Here is a 25,257-nt window from a genome sequence, read left to right on the forward strand (position 1 = left end):
CACTAATTAAACCATGTAACAGCAGTAGAACCCCTTTTTTTGGACACCTCCAATAATGGGACACCTCGAATAATGGGACACCTCGAATAATGGGACACCTCGAATAATGGGACACCTCGAATAATGGGACACCTCGAATAATGGGACACCTCCAATAATGGGACACCTCCAATAATGGGACACCTCCAATAATGGGACATAGCGAGAGGTTAAAAACAGACGAGGCAAAGATGCTTTAAATATAATTGTTTATATAAAATATGACGATCTGTGGTGGTGAAAATTGAAAATTTCAGACGAGTCGAGCCTCATGCTGGCTACGGCCCTGGACACTCTCCCACGAATCAAACAAAAGGAAGTATATGTTTTAACACTATAGAAAAACGGCTAATCAAATTTGGGTCCCAAAAGTGTCCCCTTAATAGGGGTTCTACTGTACTAACACTCTCCAACTTTCCCACATACAGGGTGTGTCCCACACACAGTGACTGTCTCACATACAGTGAGTGTCCCACATACAGGTAGAGTCTCAACTACAGAGACATTCTAATAGTTTTTCCTCAGACCAAATGTTCAGTTTTGATCACGGACAGTTTATACAAATATTTTTACACAACCAATATTAATTTAATCATTATCACACATCTCCAAAATCGATGCAAAACTAACAATGAGGTATTGGTATCTTGTCTTCTAAAGACAGAATAGAATCAATTTGGGATTAAAAGGTAGGACAGGTTAGCACCGCACTACTTTCGAATGGAATTAACATGTACTCTGATGATTGCCTAAGCACATGTGTGAATTCTTAGCACAATATACAGTTGCCTACATAAAAAAAGATAGATATTGGATGAGAAGGGCTTGCTGAAGATGCCTCTCCTCCTCCAACACGCCCACCTTCCCTCCCCTTCCTCAACACACGCAACCTTCCCTCCCCTTCCCCCAACACTCCACCCTTCCCAACACTCCACCCTTCCCCCAACACTCCACCCTTCCCCCACACTCCTCCCCTTCCCCAACACTCCTCCCCTTCCTCAACACTCCACCCCTTCTCCAACACTCCACCCCCTACCCCAACACTCCACCCCCTACCCCAACACTCCACCCCCTACCCCAACACTCTACCCCAACACTCCACCCCCTACCCCAACACTCCACCCCTTCCCCAACACTCCACCCCTTCACCAACACAACACCCACCCTTATCCATCCCTTCTGACTTGAACCACCATTCGGTTTTATTTTTTATATTTACCATTAACAACATAGTGCGAAAAAATGTATGCCTTGACTTAGGATACCTTTCCCAAGACTTCACCCCAGTCAAGCAAGCAAACAGCCACCTGGGTGTTACCAAGGCATACACCTGATATACACTTGGCCCTCCATACAGTACAGTATTTTGAATCCCTAACAATCCCTGACACTTATTTCTTTGCAGGAACTTGGTATTTTTGTTTCTGGAACTTAGTCATTGGTTTTCCTCCTTTGTTACATGTACCTACACCCACTTTACCAGTGGACTCATCAGGAGATGCAAATATACTTTTCTTCACGTAGCCTCTTTTGTTTTTGTTAAATGCCTATAAAATAAAACAATTTAATTAGTATTAGACATTAGAAAAATGAAATAGTGTGAGGTTTTATGATGTTGACAAAAATACATACAAAAGTATATAATTTCTTTTTGGGGTCCAAGGGATGGAGTTACCCACAAGAATCGACCTCTGTTGTATAATGGTTATTGTTGATTTTAATATAATTCAAAAAATAATTCTGTCTGGGGCATTTGACATCTGTCAATTTATTGAATGAAGATTGAATGGTAGAAGACTACAACCCACCTTGCTATTAAAATCTAACCAGTTGTTTTTAGCTTTTTCATGAGCTTGTTCCATCTGTTTTAATCTTTCTGCTTTCTTCTGTTGTTTTCTTTTCTTGTATTCCTTTTGTTGTTCTAAAAGCTCTTTTCTGTAATTGAACAAATATTCCAGTCAGGTATATAGATTAAAAAACGAAAAATACAATTTTATGGACATATGATAAGACTCCCTGAAGAGACAAATTTAACAGAAATGTAAATGTAAAACTAAGAGGAAGACCAAAATCAACATGGATCACGAAAGTTAAAAAGGAAATTAAAATTTACATAAGACGCAACACAAAACCATCCTGCCCATGACAGAGGATAATGGAAAGAATAGTGGTAATAATTATGACGTTATAGAGCACCAGCCAAAGGTTTTATCTGACAGCCTACCAAGACAACTTCAGGACAGGATTTAAGTTTTTGTGCAAAAAGGCCATCAAAAATTTAATTATTATGGGTTAAAATCTTGCTTTTTCACAGTATCTTTGTTTTATGGCTACCTGAATTCTTAACAGGTTGTGTTTAGTTAGTAAATTAGCTATCGAGTGTGTATTGTGGCTTGGTGGTTATGATGCTTGGCTACCAATCAAAGTCCTGTCAGTGTCCGGAACTAATGACAAATTATAACTCCCAAAGATTTGTAATAAGACTTTGTTTATTTATGTAAAGCATCTTGTGTATATGTTTGTCTTGTGAACAGGATTGCTACCTTTAAGATGGATAGTGAATGAATTCGCCTATGGTTATCCTTGGCAATTAACTTACTTAGATTTGGGTTTTCCATCTGATTCTAGACCAGCTTCTTCTGACGTTCTTTTTTCACCCTTTGACTCAACTAGTTCTCTTAGTTTATTAATCTGAGAAGAAAATGGTGTAAAACATCAGTAAACCTTCAGAGTTAAGAAAATCTAAATAAAAAGTCCAATGTTACACAACAACAGAAAGTTTCTAAAATGGTTTGGTAAAAAGAAGTATTGTACCCCAAAAACAAGATTAATAAAATCAGACTTTGAATATGCCATTTTATAGTTTTAACAAAGTTAATCACTTCCATAGAAAAAACCTTTAAACAAATGTTTTCACTCATAAAGTGACAAAATAACTCATCAGATTTATAAAAGGTACAAATAATATATAAGGACAACATTGCTAAAGACACTAATACAAGAAACTTACCTTTACAATTTCTGAATTGCCATAACCATCAAAGGTGACAGTTACTGTACCATTTTCATGAATTTCGTCAACATTTGAAGGATACAACCTGCATAACAAGTAACATAGCAATCATTAAAGAGATAGATCGAATTATTGTTTAATTAAGATATTTGCTAGATGTCATGCTAAATTAACTACAGTATCTGCAAATCACCATTTTGATCAATGTATTATTTTGTTGACAAAGAGATAGAAGGGAAAGAGATTTGAGCAGAGGTCTCTGTTAAGGATTTATTTTAACTAAAAAAAAACTCCATTTAGAAGTCACAGAATATGGGCATAATAGACAGGACTTCAATTAACTAAAAATGAGGTACAAACAATCAACCTTTAGTCCAGGGGTGAAATATTGAGAAGAGATGAATTGAGTAAAATTATTGCTATTTAGTTTATTGAAATTTTAACTGGTATTTGACTATTTAACTGGTCCGCCATGTGTTATTGCGAACGCTGTTTGAGTATAGGCCTACCATTTTTTTAAAATAATAAATTGACAATTTAATATGATTGCTTTAAAAAGTATGATGGAACAAACCAATGCAGTAATCTGCATAACAATCTATATAGCTTTTGTGTGAACTGTACTTGGTGAAGGATCCAGGTAAGGAGATGGGGTGTGGCTTAAAGGTAGGTATAAAATGCATAATAATAAGTTCACCAATAATAATATATTCAGGTATGGGTTGTTTAAGAACATTTAACTAACATCTAAAGCTCTGTCTAAGCTATCAAACTTTATGTGACAAAACATGTGATGTGCCCATATATGGATATGATGATGTCATATCACTACCATATCTGGGCATATCACTACCATATTTCGGCACATCACACTTTTTTTGTCAAACTATAGTTTCATAGTGTAGTTGAGGTTTATCAAAATGTGAATATCATGGAGAGATAAAAACCATTCAAATTATATAAAGTCAGGGAGAGAGGTGGTACACGATAAATGAGCGACTGGTTCTGAATATTGTACCATGTCAATCTACATAAATCTAAATATGACACTTACAATCCATCTTCATCATACATGGCCAAACACCTGTCCCCCACATTCCATTTCTGCAGAGGTATTACTGAGGTTTCTGCTTGTTGTACACTCTCTGGGGTAGCACTGATCAAATCACATGTCAGGTCTATTACTTCCTGTAGAATAAACAATTCATTCATTAGCAGTCAGGGGAAAATGGCAAAATGCTTCCTACTTTCTAGGATTTTTATCAATCTATATTGTTTTGACAACTCTTGTATTTGACCACAGTGCTGATTTTGCCATTTTTCCTCTAACTGTTAGCTTGTTATTTTGTTTATTTCAACTCAAACAGAATAAGCATATGGTATAGTTAAATTGTTCCAACTTATACTAGGGATCATGTCAACATTATTAACCTGTTCATGCAATATTACTGTATTTAACAATGGAGAAATTATTTAGTTTTTTTTGGAGGAAAAATACAACATGTTGAAACAAACTAAAAGCATTACTAATGTAGTTACTGCAGTAACTGTAGTAAAATAATTTTGACATGATCCCTTTGGAGGCTTTATTTTTCACTAGACTATGCATCTGTCTGTACTGTATGCAGTCGAGTTGTGTGTCATGAGAAGTAAATCTCCCCATAGTAGAACTGAAATTATTAACATTACTAATAAATTATTAGCTTTGCTTAGTTATATTATATGAGATACATCTCCATATTGTAAATTTGTTAATAAGAAAAAAAAAAATACAATATAAATTAAATATTAATCCTTAAATTTTATATAGCCAACATACCTGAAGATCTTGTTTTAGCTTAAGTAGTTCTTCATTATCTGGATCACTAGTCAATGCAGCCTCAACCTTTAATTAACAAAAACAAACTGGTAATTATTTTGTTTTCAAATTAGGCCTAACTAGGCCTACAGTATATAGGGCCTCTAGCTAGGCTTTATATATTTAATAAATTACACATTTTAAACACTTTTTATAGATCTAAAAAATAAGGAAATTTAAAAATATACATTTTAAAAAGAATATAGGCCTAGTATTGTCCTAGTTTCATCGCATTGTACTCGACCGTTTTCTAAATAAGCTAGGCCTAGTCTGTACTGTATTAATTGGCCCACCACGCAGGTCTACCTAGGCCCGGGCCAGCTAGTGCAGACCAGACGTAAGTTTAGTGGGCAGGCCTATCGATATGCCTAGCACAAAAGACATTTGTAGACATTTTCAGACTGTCTTTATTCTTGTAATTCACTCTATATTGTTAAAAATAATACCATAAAACGTTACAAATGTTTATATTCTACCAGACCAACACACCTGTTGTAATTGAGCTTTATAAGTACTAAGATTTCCATCGTAGTCTTCAGCCATTTTGTGATGATGATCGCTAGAAAAAAACGATCGCGTCGCGATTCGCGGCAGAGTATGGCACGTCAAATGTGCCATAGGCTAAGGACAATTTTTTCGATTTTAATGATAGGGATGTCAGATGCGCGTGCGTTCGACCGAATTAAACCTACTATAAACCAAGGCTATATAACATCATTAGTTTCTCTGCTACACTGCATGATCATCAACTACTACAACCACTACTGTCCGGAAAGTGTTTGGTGGTCTAAGTTAGAAAACTAAAGACCAATTAAAGCATAGGCCTATATGGTGTTTTATGATTAATTTGCAATGTTTACATGACTTAAACTTGTCAGCTATATCAATAACTTCGTTATGTTTTCAATGGGCGTACAATTCCGAAACCTAGCCTCTCAATCATTTCTGTATCCTAAACAGTATATGTTCCCATTTATACTAAAAGGACATCAGCCCGACTTAATCTATTTGAACTAGTGATTTGTTTGGTTAAAAAACGAGGATAATATAACAAATGTTGTTTTATATGCAGTGTGACGTCAGAAACTGCGCGATTCGTTATAAAATAGGTAGTCTCCTTTCCCGTTTAGAGTTGGCTGTGCATCTGGTTTGCGGAGTTCGATCCGTGGGTGGTGAGATTTATTCTTGTTATTAACTGTATGATTCATATAATAATGACAATCTACTTTGGCGGTCACTTTCAAATCCAATATGGCGACAAATTGACATAATTTAATTATATGTTAATATACTGTAATATAATTAGGAAAATAATATACTTTTCCCCTCTTTTGAACCACCATTTTTTATTTATTCGTTAACATTCATATACAATTAGTAATGTTTAGTTGTTTAATCTTCATACATAATTATTATAATCCATTATCCAATCGTCCTTTTTTCGTAATTTTCGTATATTTTATAACCTTTTTATCAATATATAATAGTTTGTATATAAAATATTAAAAACATACGTATAGAAAAAAGATCACAAATCATTCACTCATGACATGATAAACACAGTCAATCAGTAATATATTTTTAAAAAGCGTGGTTGACAGAGTGAATAATAATATCATATCAATTTCTATTGAATATGATAATTTAGGCCTACAGTGGCTATTCATAATGAAATCGAAATTTCCAACAACAATTTTCCAAAACCCAGACAGGCAGCAATCGAGGACTAATGGCGTATGCTAGTAAAAAGTAATTAACTACTAACCAACAATATGGCAGATCTAGCTAAATAAAGAAAAACGAAATGTGATGGGATCTTTTACCCTAGCGATTCAGGGACTGAACCAAGTACTACTAGACAACTCGGCAGTAAACATTAATACTGTAAATGAGTTGTTCGACGATGTGAATGCAGCTTTTGAAGGAGTAAAAGCAGTCCATAAGAAGATGACTGATGCAGTAGAAACGAATGACGATTTTTATAAAGAGCAAAAGTGAATGGAAGATGTTCAATCTAAATTTTTGAACATAAGATTAAGAAAAGAAGATTTCGAAAAACAAAATAATAAACCAACTCCTGATTATGCTGGGGCGGTAAGTGTAGAAAGTAATAAGTACGACTGCCGCGATGTTTTAAAGAAAGCAGTGCACCATTCAGTTTTGGAATTAGGCGGCGCCGAGCATCCAACTTTAATTTGATTTGTACCAGTTTCTGAAAGTATAAGCTTTAAAATGTATAATACAACATTAATCAATAATCCCAAGCACCTAGCTGACTGTTCTTTTGTGGTACTGTAGTAGGCTAAGACGTGTTATTATCCGGTAGTATCCAGTATAGTACTGGGTGTAAATCCAGCCGGTGGTGGTTAATAGATATACTATATAATATACTATAGATATACCGTAGTGTAGATAATTACACAAATAATTGATTCCTTTTTTTCATTAATTTCTTTCAACAAAATAGAGTATTGAACCTGAAAAGCCTATAGAGTGAGTTTTGTTATTTTTTGCAGAGTATCAAACCGAGAAAGGTATCATTGAAAGTCATCCTCCTTGGAGCATCTAAGTAAGAAACTTCCAGTGGCCTTCTCAGTACTTATCATTTTACCTAGGTCTATGTATAAGCAAGGGCAACATCCTACATTTAAAAAACTCTTTTATTCTATTTAAAGAGCGGATTGAATATTTATTGCTTTACTGATTTAAGATTAAATAGGCCTATTTAACGAATTGGTGACAACAACTGAATTTCATGTTTTTTCTTCTTAGTGTTGGCAAAACCTCCTTGGTAAACCTGTATATCAACAAAACATTCAGTAATGAATGTATCCCTACCATAGGAGTACAAAAGGTCACGGTGGACAACAAAGTTGACATGGATGTATGTATAGACCTATTCAGAAAAGACTATTTGGAAAAATACATTAATTAAATAACAAAATCACATATTGAAATATGGAAAATATCTTTTTTCAATGATTTCTTCTGTATTTTGTAATCACAATAGGTATGGGACACAGCTGGTCTAGAACGGTTCAATAGTCTAGGACCTGTATTCTACCGTGGCGTCGACGCTTGCGTTTTAGTATTTGATGTAACTTCACGCAGCTCCTTTGAATCTCTTGACAAATGGCACAAAGAATCCCTGAAACAGATAAACAGAGATATTCCATTTGTCGTGCTAGGAAACAAAATCGATTTGATAAACAGAATGGTATGTATTGAAAAGATATACTGACTAAGTTATCACACTGCTCAACACTGTTCACTGTTGTCCCATACTTGGTAGTGTCAATTTGATTGATATAATTTACGTGTTTTACAGGTATCAGAAGACATGGCACGCAATTGGTGTATGAAGAACAACAACAACATTCCATATTTTGAAACCAGTGCCAAGTTTAACATTCAAGTCGAGCAAGCTTTCAAAACGATTGCAAAGAATGCCCTCGCCCAAAGACCGGAACAAGATGATAACGAAATCATTAAACTAGAAGAAAACACTTCAAACCAGGACCGCCGTGGTGGTGGTTCGTGGTGTTTGTGTTAGAGTATCTTGTTTAACGTTATGACGTTTCACGAAGTGTTTGAGGATTATCGTTTTGTAAAATTATCGTTTTTAAATTATTTTAATAGATCATTAATAATGAAGGTTTTTTTATTATTTAAAATGTTTGCAATAACATGTATGTGTAGGCCTACATAACTTTAATTACAAGTGCAACATCAATTAAACTTTACTGATACAATCCAAAATGTAATAAGTGAAAGTTTAGTGTATTTATGTTAGTGCAATATTTGAAGGTCAACAAACTTTACTGATACAATCTAAAATTTAGTAATAAGTGTATTTACATTAGATTAGTACAATATTTAAAATTAAAAAACGTACGTATACTGTATAATTCAATTATCTTAATGAATACTTTTTTTAATATGTCTTGCTTCTTGCATCATAGTTTTATTGTAAATGACGCTTAGTACATGTCACTGTTAGTTAGGTTTGCAATTACACAAAACTGTGGAAAGACAATTAGTGCAATATTTAAATATAAAATAAAATTTACTGTATTTAAACAAGGCCATATACATGGCTATAGTCGCGTGCTCAAATTTGAGTTAGTGTTTACCGACCGACCATCCGACCGACATATTGAGCTGTAGAGTCGCGTTTGCACGCGACTAAAATGCATTAATTTTCATTATTGGATACTTTCCTAAATTTAAGGGAAGTTTGTATTGTATTTGTTTTTTAGAAATGTGATTCCGCATGTTTTTAGTTGTTTCTCGTAAAATAGGCCTATTCTGAATATTTTTACTGTTTTTGTCAACCTCTCATCTAGTTTACGTGATTCAATAAAGAATATAAGATCTACGGCATACTGTATAAATCTCCGCTGCTATCACACGAACGTTATAGGACTTTATAGTATAGGCCTAGGCAAAATGATTTTCTTTTTTGAAATAGAAAAGAAGTGTTCGAGCAGCAGAAAGTCCATACCAAGCGTGTGCGATAGGCTGATCAATTTGAAGCAGATGTTCTAGTACAGTACATTATTTTCCATTACTACAGCCAAGGCAATCCAACAACCTACACCATTCCAATACTCTCACCATGCCCACATTTACAAGCAAAACACACATGGTTTCAGACTCTTATTTTCTCCGCTTTCATTTAATAGAAATCATGTTAATATGGTAATAATTACATACAATTTGTTGGGTTCTTTGGAAAAAAAATAATGTTATATACGAATAAAATATTAATTTCAAATTATATACTATACTGACCCGATCATAAGCCCATTGACAATGTTAGAGAATTCATTTCCATCACGTAGATGCCAAAACAAACCATTTTGGTCCTAATGTGTAAGCCCGTCACAAATGCATTGAGGCTGGGCTTATATTCGAATCGGAATAGTATAAAATATAAAGTGTATTCATTTAGCAGTTGCTGCATACACACAGATAATAAAACATAAATATATACTAATAGTAACCTTTTGTATTGGTGATACTTCATTCAATAACATTCAATATCACCTGGAACCCGAGCAAATAAATGTTTTGCTATCAATCAGTAATATTTAAAAAGCGTGGTTGACAGAGTGAATAATAATATAAATTTCTATTGAATATGATAATGTAGGCATACAGTAGTAGGCCTACCCTATTTATAGTGAAATCGGAATTTACAGCAAATTTCCGTAACCCAGACAGGCAGCAGCCAACCGAGTAATAATGAAGAGGCGTTAATTGTATGCAGTGTGACAGTATACAATATGGCAGATCTAGAACAGCTAAATAAAGAAAAGCGAAATTCGCTGGGATCTTTTAACCTAGCAATTAAGGGACTGGACCAAGTACTACTAGAAAACTCGGAAGTAAACACAGACACCGTTCATGAGCTTTTCGACGATGTGAAAACAGCTTTTGAAGAAGTAAAAGCAGTCCATACGAAGATAACGCTTGATTTAGAAACGGATGAAGATTTTCTTACAGAGCAGGAGTGGATGGAAGAGGTTCAAGCTGAATTTTTGAACGTAAGATTAAGAAAAGATAGAAGATTAGAAACCGACCAACATCATCATCACCGACCAACTTTCGATGCTATGGCGTTAGTTCCAGGGGTAAGTGCAGAATTGACAGTATGTAATAGGTGAATCGCGACTCCATTGGTGTGAAAATACATACATTAATTACACAAACAATTTTAGTTTAGTTTCAGTTCTTTTATTTATTCGTGTTTTTTTTTCTCATTAAATTCTTTCAACAATAATAATAGATATTGAAACTGAAATGCTTCCTGAGTGAGTTTTGTTTTTCGTTTTGGGGGTTCTTTTAAATATTATTTTTAAAATTTTTGGTTTATTTATTTGCAGGGCAACAAAGCAAAAAATGTATTGAAAGTCATTGTCGTTGGAAATTCTAAGTAAGAAACTTCAGTACCGTATTAATATCATCTACTTAGACCTACTATAAGCAAGAGCAACACCCTAAATTTAAAAACTCCCTTGTTCTTATTCAAAGGACGGAAACCTGATTGATTTACATTAATATGCCTATCTAACGATTTATGAATGGTGACGATAATATCTTTTTTTTCTTTTTAGTGTTGGCAAAACCTCCTTGGCAAACCTGTGTATCAACGAAATATCCCGTAAAGTTATCTCAACCGTAGGATCAGACCGTAGAAGAGCAAAAGTTATGGTGGACAACAGACTAGTTGACATGCATGTAGGGCCTAGCTCTTCTCTGAAAAATACATCGATCAACAACATCACATATTGAAATTGAAATTAACATGCAATTTCATAAAAAAATATTATCTTTTTACGATGATTTCTTCTTTACTGTAACACTATAGGTATGGGACACAGCAGGTCAAGAACGGTTCAATAGTCTAGGACGTGCATTCTACCGTGACGTCGACGCTTGCGTTTTAGTATTTGATGTAACTTCACGCAGATCCTTTGAATCTCTTGACAAATGGCACAAAGAATCCCTCGGACGGATAAATAGAGATAATATTCCATTTGTCGTGCTAGGAAACAAAATCGACGATTTGAAAAACAGAGTGGTATGTATTGATGAAATCAATATCACATTTCTCAACAGGCTGCTCACTGTTTCTCTCACTTGGTAGTAGGCCTACAGTAGGCCGTCACGTTGATTGATATAATATTACGTGTTTTACAGGTATTTCAAGAAATGGGGCAAAATTGGTGTATGGAGAAAAACAACATTCCTTATTTTGAAACCAGTGCCAAGTTTAACATTCAAGTTGAGCAAGCTTTCAAAACGATTGCAAAGAATGGCCTCGCCCAAAAACTGGGACAAGATAACAAAACCATTAAACTAGAAGAAAACACTTCAAAACAGGACCGCCGTGGTGGTCCCGGTGGTACTGGTGGTGGTTCGTGGTGTTGTTAGAGTATCTTGTTTAACGTTATCACGTTTCACGGAGTGTTTGAGGATTATCGATTTGTAAAGTTAATTTATCGTTTTTAAATTATTTTGATAGAACATTAACAATTAATATTTCATTATTTAAATTGTTTTCAATAAAATGTAGGTGTAGGCCTACATAACTTTAATTTAGTTTATTGCCTATACAATTGCAAAATAAAATTAAACATTACTGATACAATCTAAAAGTTTAGTTTGTGTATTTATAGGCCAATTAGTGCAATTTTTGGAAATAAATTAAACTTTAATACTGATACAATCCAAAATGTATTACTAAGTGTATTTACATTGGATTAGTGCTATATTTAAAATTAAAAAAACCTACTAATACTGTTTAATTCAATTGTTTTTATGAATACGTTTTTAAATGTATTCAAATTGCTTCGCTAGTAATAATAATAGTTCATTCTTATATAGCGCATATAAGCAAGCTCTCAATGCGCTGAACATTATTACCCCAGTCATTTCCTGATCAAACACCTATGAAAACATACTCCCATATATGCAGCTAGTAATCAGCGCAAAGTTGTGTCTTGATCTAACCGGGTACCCATTTATACACCTGGGTGGAGAGAGGCAAACGTAAGTAAAGTATCTTGCCTAAGGATCAAGCAATGCGGCGAGAGTTGGATTCGAACCTTGGTCTAACGATCAGTAGTCGAACGTCCAACACACAGCGCCACACGCCCTTCCATGTCACTGTTAGATAAGTTTGCAATTACATAGAACTTTAGTGTATAGACAATTATTGCAATATTTAAATATAAAATAAAATTTACTGTATTTAAACAAGGCCATATACATGGCTACAGTCGCGTGCTCAAATTTGAGTTAGTGTTTACCGTCCATCCGACCGACATAGTGAGCTGTAGAGTAATGCAATCAAATGATATTTATTTCTTTTAATGGATACTTTCCTAAATTTGAAGTTAGTTTGTATTGTATTTGTTTTTTAGAAATGTTATTCCGCATGTTGTTAGTTGTTTCTCGTAAAATAGGCCTATTCTGAATATTTTTACTGTTTTTGTCAACCTCTCATCTAGTTTACGTGATTCAATAAAGAATATAAGATCTACTGACATTGCGTGGCATACTGTACAAGTCTCCGCTGCTATCACACGAACATTATAGGAGTAACTTCATTATACTCTAGTTTACGTGATTCAATAAAGAATATAAGATCTACTGACATTGCGTGGCATACTGTACAAGTCTCCGCTGCTACCACACGAACATTATAGGAGTAACTTCATTATACTCTAGTTTACGTGATTCAATAAAGAATATAAGATCTACTGACATTGCGTGGCATACTGTACAAGTCTCCGCTGCTATCACACGAACATTATAGGAGTAACTTCATTATACTCTAGTTTACGTGATTCAATAAAGAATATAAGATCTACTGACATTGCGTGGCATACTGTACAAGTCTCCTCTGCTATCATACGAACAGTATAGGACTTTATAGTATAGGCCTAGGCAAAATGATTTTCTTTTTTAAAATAGAAATGAAGTATTCGAGCCTGAGAAAGTCCATACCAAGCGTGTGTGATAGGCTGGTCAATTTGAAGCAGATGTTCTAGTACAGTACATTATTTTTCCATTACTACAGCCAAGGCAATCCAACAACCTACACCATTCCAATACTCCCACCATGCCCACATTTACAAGCAAAACACACATGGTTTCAGACTCTTATTTTCTCCGCTTTCATTTAATAGAAATCATGTTAATATGGTAATAATTACATACAATTTGTTGGGTTCTTTGGAAAAAAAATAATGTTATATACGAATAAAATATTATTAATTTCAAATTATATACTATACTGACCCGATCATAAGCTCATTGACAATATTAGAGAATTCATTTCCTTCCCATGTAAAGCTACGACGCAACGCAAGGACGTAAACGCAATACAAGCAAGTTGACCAATGACAATGCGACAGTTTGGATAATCCATCGCTTGTGATTGGTCAAATTATTACATGCATTGCGTTTACGTAATTTTTCCATTGTAATTCAAAAACAATTTTACTGCAGTTTGTGTGCTTACACCGGTTATATATTATATGACTATTCGAATTGTTTTAAAAACCTGTGTAGGCTTCTTGAAGCTGAACCAGGAAAAGTACAGAGATAGACACAGTAGTGAGATTTGTACTTTACTCATGTAGTGTTTAACTTACTAAAGTAGGCCTAGAGGGGACAAACATATGATGCATGCTTAAAATCAGTCACGTCTTAAAGGTGAATATTTAATACTCCACCGTGCCCATACAATACTTATATTACCAAATACTGTATAAATAACAAAAGCATTCGCATGTCTCCATTTAAGGACCACATTCCGATAAAGACCATGCCGAAAATAACAGTAAGACATTCATTACAATCATAACCCTGGATGAAAATACATATACAGTAGAACCTCTATTAAGGGGACAGCTTCAGCACACAACAAAGTGTATTGCATTGTATGCCTCTCATTTGTTTTATAAGAAAGTGTAATAGAGGTTTCCCAAGTAAGGTTTCTACTCTAACTGTATACAGTACTTGTCTACACTATCAAACTTTATGTCACAAAAAGGTGATGTGACCATATATGGACATGATATTATATCACTACAATATTTGGCCACATCATATTTTTTTTGTCTAACTAGTTTGATAGTGTAGACAGAGCGTAATATAAGTGCGTGTTTGATTACAAATAAAAAAAAATACACTAGCAACTATCCCACCAAACAATATATTAGGAGAGACACATAAAACTCATTTTAACAATTAAAATATTGTCCCTATTGCCATTTTAAAAACCAAAACGACTTATACGACAACAATAGTATATTAATTACAATTTATTTACATTTTTATAAGTTTGAAAATGAAAATATTAGAGTGTGATATTATTTATTTTTTTTCAGTTTACCCTAAACTGGTGGCATTTTCTATTTTTTTATTTTATTTTTAGACCTCTATATTTCTTAATTTTATCTACATATTTAGCAGATAGATTTACATTTTCCTGTTTATATCATATTCTTAAACATTGAAAATGATTACGAGTAAAACTAGGGGGGGGGGGGGGGGACCCCAACAGATTAATCCAGTGACTAGAAGAGGCTGAAGGGGGTTGGCGGTCCATCCATTTCAGAATTAATTTTTAAACATAGCCTAAAAAAATAAACTGTAATATATCTCATTTCTCAGTTCTCCATTCAAAAACACAATATAAGCATTCCTAAACCAATAATAAACAATAAAATCAAAGGGTGGCTGCGACATGATCTGTTCCATGCCCCTTAACATACGCTGCGTACCACGGAGAATATGTACATAGTACAATACTGTTGTTATTTGTCACAGCCAGGCATAAGATCAATTCTCAGGGGTGGATCCAGAGGGGCGTGACGGGTCACTTGGGGCTTGTGATCCCACCTTTTGACAGCTAAAGTGAAATTATAAATTAATTTTTGATATTTCTATTTTTGACAGACTATTGATATTATGTTAGCATACCCTCATTTTGAATATCCTGGACACACCCATGCTTCTGGAAGTAAAGTGCATATTTAATTATCTGAATTCACATTTCTAAACTTATATACTGGTATACCACCATTAATGTACATATTACAGTATTAATAAATCCAAAAACAGAGAAACCTGGGCTGTTGTGAATGTGTATATGAATAATAAACATTATGCTTCCATTCCGTATTTCTATTTATGATATGAAAAGAGAATACATAATATTCATGCAGTAATATATAATTGAATGCTGCATTAAACATTGCAATTACTGCAGTAATACTTTTCTGTGTATTAGGGTTATGTTACAGTACACTAATATTACAGTATACTTCAATATAATAAAAAAAATTCATATGTTTCTCTTTTTTATACTAAATTACCATATTCATCACAAATAAAATAATAATAATGCTTAAAAACACATAATAATAAAACTGACGCATGATTTAGTTATTCAATATTAATCATCCATAAATATGTATTTATACCCTACCGCATAATGAACTATTCCGAAGTATATTCTATTTACTGTCTATTCTGTTAGAGTAAAAACTGCGGTGATTGGCTATAGACTGGTTGGTTAGGTGGGGACATTGACTGAAATGGGGGCATCTGAGCGTTGCCTTGGTTGCTAAAATCTGTGGTCATGTGACCTGTAGTGTGCATCGATGGCAAGGATGAGCTCCCGCTGCTAACACCGAGTTGTGCTGACGAGACTAATGATGGTGGTTGGTTAGATGACGACATGGGAAGGCTTACTGTGCTACTGGTTTGCTGTGAGTTCATAAGACTGCCAGGGACTGACATGCCAGGAACACCTGTACTCTGATGTGTGTATGTCCCGCTCTGCATTGGACTGAAATAATTTAACAAATACATGATGTCATATCAAACCTTACTAAGAGGACATCTTAAATACCCAACATAGTCTTCTCTGAATAGGGGTTGTTTGTGAAAATGTTCTTTACATAAGGGTGTCCATGAAGAGGGTGTCCTCTCAATTTATTTGTTTCTTGTATTTGTTTGGAGATAGGTCAAATAAGCAACAAAAGACTTGAACCCCCTTCCCCTTCCCTCCCCCACCCCTTAAAACAACATGAGCTATGGTACAATTATATAACAATACAATATATATAATACAATATATATAATACAATATATAAAGATAACAGCAAAATAGTGTACAAGAATTTTTGTTTAAAAGGGTAAAAAGGGTGTTCCCCCCCCCCCCCCCCCCCCCCCCCCCCCCCCCCCCCCCCCCGCAATAATGGTGTCCCAAAGGACGGGTTCTACTGTAGTAAATAGAAAAATATGTGAAAATTCTTATTTATTTTAACAATATTTTACGAGGGTTGTCCATCTAGCCGAAGCTGATCAATAGGGGGACCCTCACAAAAATACAATGACAAGACATAAACATTCAACAAATAAAAATTAAATTAAATAGAATTTATAAAGATTAAAAAAAATGCACAATATGTTTTATTTCAAGAATTACCTTGATGTATATTGCATCTGGCCCGTTTGTTGTTCCATGGCACCTGGCATTTGTACGACACCTGTGGACATACCTGGAGGGACACCTGGTGGTGCACCTGGTCCCATCCCTGGATGTGCTACACCAGGTGGTACCATACCATGAGGCATCCCTGCCATACCTTGACCATTCTGAGGTTGCCCCACCATCTGTGGCATTCCCATTGCCATGCCAGGCATCTGCTGCATTGCACCGTGCGGCATGTACTGTGGGGGAGGCATGGATCCATAGGGCTATAAAATAAAATTGTCATTCAGTTTCACATCCACGCACTCAGGGAAATCATGACCGTGTTTAATTATACAATTTCCAATAATTGTTTCAATATGGGCCTACTTTCTTGAAAAAAATAATCAAATTATATAAATTCTATGTTAACTGTGAACTGTATATTTGAAACTATTCTAGTTTTACACTGCACAACAGCTGTCTCCGTCTGTTTTTGTTTTTAACATCAATCAAATAAAATGTATAATAAAATGTCCAATGGTCTAATTTAGTAGTTGCATTAAGCAACAAGATTGAATTTTACATTGTTGTGTGTTTTACATTATTTTAATTATATTAAAGAGGGCTCCTGTATATCAGTTAACACACTGGGCTAGACTGGTTGAAATAAAAAACTCTTTCACTCTTTAACATTATACAGTAGTATACTAGTATTTATACAGGTATTTCTATAGAAATTGTTCACATCATAATGTTAAAACTAATGAATGTAATTGTGCTGGGCAGGAACACCCACCTAGCCTAAAGCTTATTTCAACATGTCACCCATTCAACAAACCTTTCAATCTACACCCTCTAAAGCTCTGTCTACACTATCAAACCTTATGCGACAAAAAAATGTGATGTGTCCATATATGGATGTGATGATGTTGTTGTATCAGTGCCATATTTGGCCATATCACTACCTACCATATTTGGGTACATCACACTTTTTTGTCACATAAAGTTTGAGCTTTACACATTTAAATAAGTATAACTGTTACCTGAGATGGCAAAGAGCTGTAAGCTGTTCCAGGCCCAACTGACCCCCTTAATGAATACCCATACACCGGTGCCTCCCTCATTAACTTCTGATATGTGTCAAATGCTTTAATTAGTTTCTCATTCAATCCTGTTAGGTCCGCATGTTCACGGTCAATTCTTTCAAGTTCTTGGTCTATAAGGGGTGCCATACGATTACAAGTTTCTGAAGTAAAAACATATATACAATGTTACCTATTATAAAACTTTTTAAAAACTTTGATAACAGATATTTATATATGTTTTAAAGAAAATGACAGATTGATGCAAGACAAATTTAATTTAAGCTCTGTCTACACTATCAAATTTTATGTGATGTGCCCATATATGGACACAATGATGTCATCACTATCATATTTGGGCACCTGGGCACCTTTTTCAAACTAGTTTGATAGTGTAGACAGAGACAGGCTCCTATGGTTGCACACCAGTCTAAAATGTGTGCTCTTGGAATAAAGTATATTGAATGTTCAATTCTCTCAAGTCAATGCTTCTAAACACAGTTTTTTTATTCGTAGATTGCCCAAATTGTATAAATCATTTCTTTCTATAGATAATTCTATTGACATTTTTTATGATTCTCTTTGTTCTTTTAAACATAAAATTAAGGTATATATTTAAATCTAGAATCTATTTTATATATACATTTATTTATTTATCTTGTTTTTCATGTTTTATGTTCCATTCAAGGGGCAGGCTTCTCGCTATTGGATGTGAATTTAGAAATAAAGTAAAGTAAAATCAAACAAAGCTGTTGCACTATTTGCCTCCATTTAGTGGCCACTTATTAAAACTAGATATTTGTTAATGGATTACCTTCTGAAACGAGCATTTCCGCTGGATCTGGTCTTTCTTCCGTCGGGTCAGCATTTTGAAGCATTGTTAAAGTATCTTCCATTTTAGTCTCATCAATTGTTACCACAATTGGTGTTGATTCAATTGCACGAACCTCGACCTCCTCATCGAAGGAGACACTTTTTTTTTCTCTTGCTTTGATATCTGAAATGAATGATTTGGTATAAAAATAACAGTAAGACTTCATCTTAAATTGCCAAACAATGTAAAGACTAGTCTACACTACCAAACTAGTGTGATATGCCCAAATATGGTAGTGACATGATGTCATCATATACATATATGGGCACATAACATTTTTTTTTCAAGTAATGTTTGATAGTGTAGACAGAGCTTAAGATTATGAAATTGTATAACTACAGTAGTTTCTAATCTTTTTGTTCTATAAAAGATGTTATTAATATTAATTACTGTATTGACTCAGCTGCACCTAACGTTGGGCAGAGAACACTTTCAAATGGCATTCTTACACCATCAAACTACTACAGTAGTAGAACCTCTCCCCTGGGGGCAACCATATTCAGAGAACACACTTTCCTGTTAAAAGGAGGGTGGGAAATATATCTATGTCCACCTTCTATTCAGTTGTTGGTGGATCCCATGGGTTCTACTGTATTCAGTTTATTTCAAAGGTGATTTTTACTGCAAATATGGGCCTCATTAATTTTGGTAAACTGATAATGATTCTGAGATTCACAGAAACTACTGAAATTCAATATGTGAAAAAGCAATGCAAACAAATAATAATTTACAAACACCTACTTACCAGCTTCAGTTTCCGCTGTTAAATCTGCAGTAACAAAATTTGAAGGAAATAACCCGACTCCTCTTGAATTTTCACCTTTCCACCAATTTACATCACTAACAAAGCAACAACAAAAATTGTAAAATAGAAACTTTTTTTTTCAAACTAGTTTGATAGTGTAGAGCTTTAGCAAAAGATTGTCACATGACTAACCTATCATCCAAAACGCTAATAAACTCTCCTGCTTTAAAGGTCAACTCGTTATCCTCAGCAGCCTCAAAATCATAGAGAGCTTTGACCTTACGTGACTCCCTCCTAGGCTGGGGGCTTGCTGTTACTGATGCAATGTTGGTAGTTGGATAGAGGCTACTGGCAGGGCTAGGTGCGTTACCTTCTAAGGACAGTTGGATAGCTGAAAAACAAAATGATGAGTCAGTAATATAATATACAATTTCGGAATAAAAACTAAGAAATAAGAGTAGTGTATGTACTTGTAGGCAACCACTGGACCTGGTAAATCACCTTCTCAACTAACCTAACCTGATATCATGACATTTGAGTGATGTTTTGAGTTATACTCCCACTAACAGTTTCCATTTTTTTTCAGAAAAACCCAAATAAAGACAAAAATATGTTGCCAACACATTTTCTGCATTTGGAAATGGAGTTATTGTTTACTATAGACATCGATGCTTAGGAATTTTGTAAATATTAACATTACATGTTTTGATGTATTTAAAAAAATCTATAACACCCTCTATAATTAGGTCATCCTTTCATTAAAATCTCAAGGTAATTCTTTTTTAAGTTGGCACCTCTAAGACTGGACTAGTCTGTTACGTAAATACAAAAGAACAGAAAATTGTGTCTATGGTGCTGATACAGTAATAGCAGACCATAAAATATTTTGTGTGTCTGACCTTTTGCAATATCATCTTCTTCTTGTTGCGACGACACTACGTTTGGATTACTGGAAACAGGTGTACTCTTTGTAGGCTAAAAACAATGGTTTGTCTAAGGTTACAATCAAACATTTTACACACATTTCTAGATGGGCATTAATTTTTTTTTAAATTTATATACTCTTGTATTTTAATAAAACATTTTCTTTCAAAGAGAAGATTTATTGCATTTAAATACTGTCTTACCTGTTTATCTGGTGCAAAATCATGCCCTGCTTGTTTTAATTCTTGATAGAGCGTTGGAATTAAACTAACATGGAAATAAAATGTTTAAATATAGTAAAATTAAATGAACTATAATTAATTAATAATTGCTTTAACTGTTGCTTTATAGTCGTTGGCATTGCATCCTGCAGTTATTAAGTTACAGAATGAAGAAGACACTTTGCCGATTGATTATTGATTGAATATTTGATTGATTGATTAATTATAAATTGATAAATTTATTGATTGTTCTATTGATTGAGTATTTATTATAAATTGATAAATTTATTGATTGTTCAATTGATTGATTATTCATTTATTAATTGATTCATTGATTTTACCTAAGTTGAGAATCTCCTTTAAAATCTTCTGCCCAGTCTTTAATCATTAACTTTAATTTCTCTGCCAGTTTTGGATGACTCTATAATAAAAATGTAAATATATTATTTATAAAAAACAACACAATAATACTGTATACATTTATATTACTGAATAGATTTTATAAGTAACAAAGAATAAAATGATAATTGAATGAATTTAGAACTTTTCAAGTTGCATTTCTATACTTACTGTATTGTATATTATGTTAATTGGGCCATTTTCCAATGAAGAATAAAAGTAAATCAAGGAATGAAACAAACAATAATTGACTTTTACGTGTTTCTGGAATAGAGCCAAAAAAAAAGGGGAAGTTGTGGTATATTTCTAAGAAGCCTTCTATCCATTTTTTCCTTTCAAAAGGGACCATTGTCCAAATTTGTTTTCCTATTTTGGATCCGTTTCTGTCTATATTTAGCTATAGTTATTGCAGAAACAAATCCGCCACTTACAGCTTGGTTTAACAGATACAAAGACAATTACAACAACTCAGAAACACTTAAATTACGACGAAACAGATAAAGATTGGAATTAAAAATGTTGATATAGGATGGGCCTGGACTAAACTATTATAAGATAAACTTAATCTACTGATGTAACCATTTTTAAGAACATTGACTCTACAAAAGGGAACACAAAGGATATTGTTGTTTCTTAAATTACAGGTGTGAACACGAATACCGAAATTGGAGATAAAGTTGCAGTCAAAAATAGAATGAAGACATTTAAAAAGAAAAATAAGATCATCATGACATCTACGTAATGAAGGGGGAGATATGGGATATATTTTTTTTATCATCATCACAATTATAAAGATCATAACATTTAAAAGGGTTATTCTGTTTTAGCTGATGTAGCGCAAAAATCTAGAGTAGAGTCGGTCAATACATGAGGCTTGGGTTTTGGAGATTGAATTGTAAATAACAGAACAAAAGTCTAAATTAGGTTGGATTAAGGTGATATATAGATAAACTTTGGAAGAACGACTAAGATATTTTTTTATAAAATTTAAAAAAATAATATTCAATAATCATGCACTTATTTTGATAAACATAACAATCATAAATTAAAATCATACTTGCCTTCATAACAATATTTCTTGCTTCATTACAAAATTCCCTAGATGAAACTTCCATTTTAAACTGTTTTCCACAATTATTTACACAAGCACCAAGAACCTATGTAAAGAAACCAATATGTAGTTAATTATTTAAACAACGTAAGAAAATGCCCCTCCACCAATTGTGTTTGCCTCCCTCTGCGTGAAATCAAACCTACTTGGTTGCGTATCAATCAGTTGCCACGAGCTGTACTATGTTTCTCTGTGTTTTTGGTCTTTCGTTGTTGCATAAAATCAAACTGCTTTGATTTCCCATTGACATGACAATATTTGCAGCACACTGCTCGGTTCCACTTGTGCTTACACAATACAGCACTTTGTATCAATAGCTCGATGCGTTCTAGTGGGAACCACGCTTTAAACCCAATGAAAAGTAAATAAACAAGGCCCCAGAGTTTCTATCTGTTTTTACTAGAATCAACTGCAATTTTCAGATTTTTAACCATAAAATGATAAATACATTTCAAAATAAAATCATAAAATTTTGATTATACTAAAGGCAACAGTTTAGTTCAATGAAAGACAATATTACAAATATCATTTTAGTATCTAAGAATGTAACTAATAACAGATTAAAATCCATCAAATAATTCTTAGTCATGCCTTCAGTATAGTATGGATTAGATATGTTATCGACGGCGGTTTTTTAGCATGTCAGGCAAAATCAAATCAGGGACCAAAGTCTGATTCCTTTTACCATCGTGCCATTCAATCACTCCAAAACATTGTTGAAGTGTTACTTTGTTACTTACTGTAAGAGCCTGCATCCCAACATGAGGAACTGGATGTCTAAGGCGTTTCATTATTGACCTCATTGCATCTTTAGGCCTATAGAAATGACAATTAAAAATGGTGTGAAACATACAAAATGTATGTTTTTTTTATATTTCATATGCATCCAACAGCGAGCAAAAACTCGGCAATTACAGGATAGATAAACTATTTTCTAATTTATCGTGCTTATAAACTAAGTCTCATTTGAGGTTTAGGGAGTGCAGTTGAAATAGTTGTGGCACTACAAACAACTGTAGGTTAGGATTGAACACTGGACCTTGGGATTGGAAGGCAAGCACGTTGATCACCAAGCTACAGCTCCACTATCTACATGTTAAGAATTCAATGCAAACATGAGTACTGCACTGCTTTACTGGGACTATTTATGTTCACACAGTCTCTTGGGGTAATACAGTAAGTATATTTAGTGATATCTAATCCAATTGAAAAGAGTCTACTCTTTTGAAAGGATTTGGAAAGAGACAAGATCAAATCAGATGTCTTACCCATTTGGTGTAGCAGACACTTTGTCACATATGTCCATAATAATACCCCAATTATCGGAGATATTACTTTCAGATGTTGCCTTTTCTGAAAACGGTTAAAGAAAATTTTAAAATCATTTATTAATAATGGAGGAATTATTTAGATGTTGAAGGATATTGTGGTGTACTAGTTCTAAATTCTTAAAATCTACTCAAAATAAACCGTGTGAGGAGAGTGAAAAATACTGCTTCTTAATTTTACCAGACATCGGTGAAAAACCACTAAAATAACAGGAATAAATTATATTTAAAAAGAGAAATTTCTGAAGACGAACACGAATTTAAGTAGAATATCCAATGAATAGAAGCACATTAAATTTTTAGAATATTAATATGAAATAGAGCTCCCTGAAATTGGACTATGTAAATGCAGTATCAAGTTTGATTTGACTTATATTTAATTTTTTTGTTCATGTAATTGTAATGTAATATTAACAATGTTTTTGTTGTGTGCAGTTTGTACTACTACTGGGAAATTCATATTGTATGGGGTTTCTGTGTTGGACAATGCACAGCGTTATGTTATAAAAATTATAATACATCAACAGAGGTGTTAGTTAATAATAATAACGATAATAATAAAAAAATGTATTTATATTGCGGCGCCATTCAATCAAATTGCACATAGGCGCAGTACATACTACATGTATAAAACCATTATAAAACAAGGTTTAAAAATGATAAAACAACTTTAGAAAACTAGTTAGAATATAAATACAAATTTATAAACATTTCAGGAGTACTGGAATAAATGCAAAACAATTCAAGTGGCCAGGCATTGAGCATTGAAATATAAGAATAAATAACTGGTATATTCAAAATGACTACACACATTGTAGGCTATTTGTTTTAGGTTGCTGAAACTTAGTCACTGTCTGGTAGGTTACAGTAACAGTAACCACCATCATGTTTTAATCAACAGACAATGAATCATCATAAACACACAGCACAGACAGTACACAACCACCATCTTATATCTAATAAAACATTTTTAAAAAGGGGCTTTTAGTTTCAGTTATATAATAAACAAATGGTATATTTTGCTTTAAGAAGGAAGTGAAAATTATAAACTATAAATCAAAAAGTAAATTAAGGCCTAGGTATCTAGTGATAAATTGAACAATTAAGCTAGGCCTATGGCAGAACAAAACAAAAATGCGAACGCTGAAGCAACAGCCAGAGTAGACTAGGCCAGAGAGAGGTCAGCTTGCTGGGCTGGCCCAACACTTTGGATTTTCCTAGCTTAGCCTAACTGCCTTTATTTGGGGTTAAATGGACACTATTATCATTTTATATAACGCGTAAAACAACATATATAAACTATATAAAAAGATAAAATAACTAACTTACCAACATCTTGATCAAAAGGCGAAGAACTTCCAAATAAAGGCATTTTTATATGGTAAACATAGACCTCTTCTAACCAAACTTATGATCAAATTTGCCTTTACGCATGCTCACACCAACAAAAAGAAATAGGCCTTGTCATCTTACTAATAATAGATAGTGACGAAAACATTCTTTAAAATATAATTTTCCGCTTTCAATTAGTTTAAAATGTATACTTAAACTTATAGAATAATTTATTTAACTTCATTGACTAAACATGTTTTCATATAACTGGTTTTTCTATTAAAAAAATATAATTTAAAACAAGAAGTCAATAACCTTTTTTAGGTTAAA

General features: G+C 33.7%; 5 protein-coding genes across 6 annotated transcripts in view; 2 read left to right on the forward strand and 3 right to left on the reverse strand.

Annotated features, from left to right (window-relative positions):
- Nucleotides 1–25,257, reverse strand: part of LOC144839873 (very-long-chain (3R)-3-hydroxyacyl-CoA dehydratase 2-like) — a 42,705-nt gene that overhangs the window by 17,177 nt on the left and 271 nt on the right. The window lies entirely within an intron of this gene.
- Nucleotides 1,197–5,458, reverse strand: LOC144839872 (survival of motor neuron-related-splicing factor 30-like). Its single transcript, XM_078695439.1, has 7 exons — nucleotides 5,400–5,458; nucleotides 4,872–4,937; nucleotides 4,107–4,240; nucleotides 3,050–3,137; nucleotides 2,639–2,730; nucleotides 1,848–1,974; nucleotides 1,197–1,586 (listed from the first exon to the last, which is right to left on the reverse strand). Exons 1-7 carry the CDS (start codon nucleotides 5,451–5,453, stop codon nucleotides 1,431–1,433), a joined length of 717 nt encoding a protein of 238 aa, XP_078551565.1. The 5' UTR covers nucleotides 5,454–5,458; the 3' UTR covers nucleotides 1,197–1,430.
- On the forward strand, nucleotides 6,720–8,487 carry LOC144839299 (ras-related protein Rab-7a-like). Its single transcript, XM_078694615.1, has 5 exons — nucleotides 6,720–6,869; nucleotides 7,427–7,479; nucleotides 7,683–7,794; nucleotides 7,921–8,127; nucleotides 8,239–8,487. Exons 1-5 carry the CDS (start codon nucleotides 6,720–6,722, stop codon nucleotides 8,461–8,463), a joined length of 747 nt encoding a protein of 248 aa, XP_078550741.1. The 3' UTR covers nucleotides 8,464–8,487.
- LOC144839302 (ras-related protein Rab-7a-like) lies at nucleotides 10,199–11,849 on the forward strand. The gene is made up of 5 exons (XM_078694619.1): nucleotides 10,199–10,546; nucleotides 10,799–10,848; nucleotides 11,030–11,153; nucleotides 11,284–11,496; nucleotides 11,616–11,849. The coding sequence occupies exons 1-5, from the start codon at nucleotides 10,199–10,201 to the stop codon at nucleotides 11,847–11,849; spliced, it is 969 nt and encodes a 322-aa protein (XP_078550745.1).
- Nucleotides 14,126–25,045, reverse strand: LOC144839838 (signal transducing adapter molecule 2-like). Of its 2 annotated transcripts, XM_078695381.1 has the most exons (13): nucleotides 24,925–25,045; nucleotides 23,536–23,620; nucleotides 23,008–23,083; nucleotides 22,218–22,313; nucleotides 21,099–21,178; nucleotides 20,740–20,803; nucleotides 20,512–20,587; nucleotides 19,805–20,003; nucleotides 19,613–19,707; nucleotides 18,808–18,990; nucleotides 17,955–18,157; nucleotides 16,924–17,195; nucleotides 14,126–16,281 (listed from the first exon to the last, which is right to left on the reverse strand). In XM_078695381.1, the coding sequence occupies exons 1-13, from the start codon at nucleotides 24,965–24,967 to the stop codon at nucleotides 15,966–15,968; spliced, it is 1,788 nt and encodes a 595-aa protein (XP_078551507.1). In that variant the 5' UTR covers nucleotides 24,968–25,045; the 3' UTR covers nucleotides 14,126–15,965. The 2 variants fall into 2 exon arrangements, with proteins under 2 accessions (XP_078551507.1, XP_078551508.1); XM_078695382.1 differs by lacking the exon at nucleotides 23,536–23,620 and having other exon boundaries at nucleotides 24,925–24,994.

This window comes from Antedon bifida, chromosome 4, assembly GCF_963402885.1.
Source record: "Antedon bifida chromosome 4, ecAntBifi1.1, whole genome shotgun sequence".
Classification (NCBI taxonomy): Eukaryota; Metazoa; Echinodermata; class Crinoidea; order Comatulida; family Antedonidae; genus Antedon; species Antedon bifida.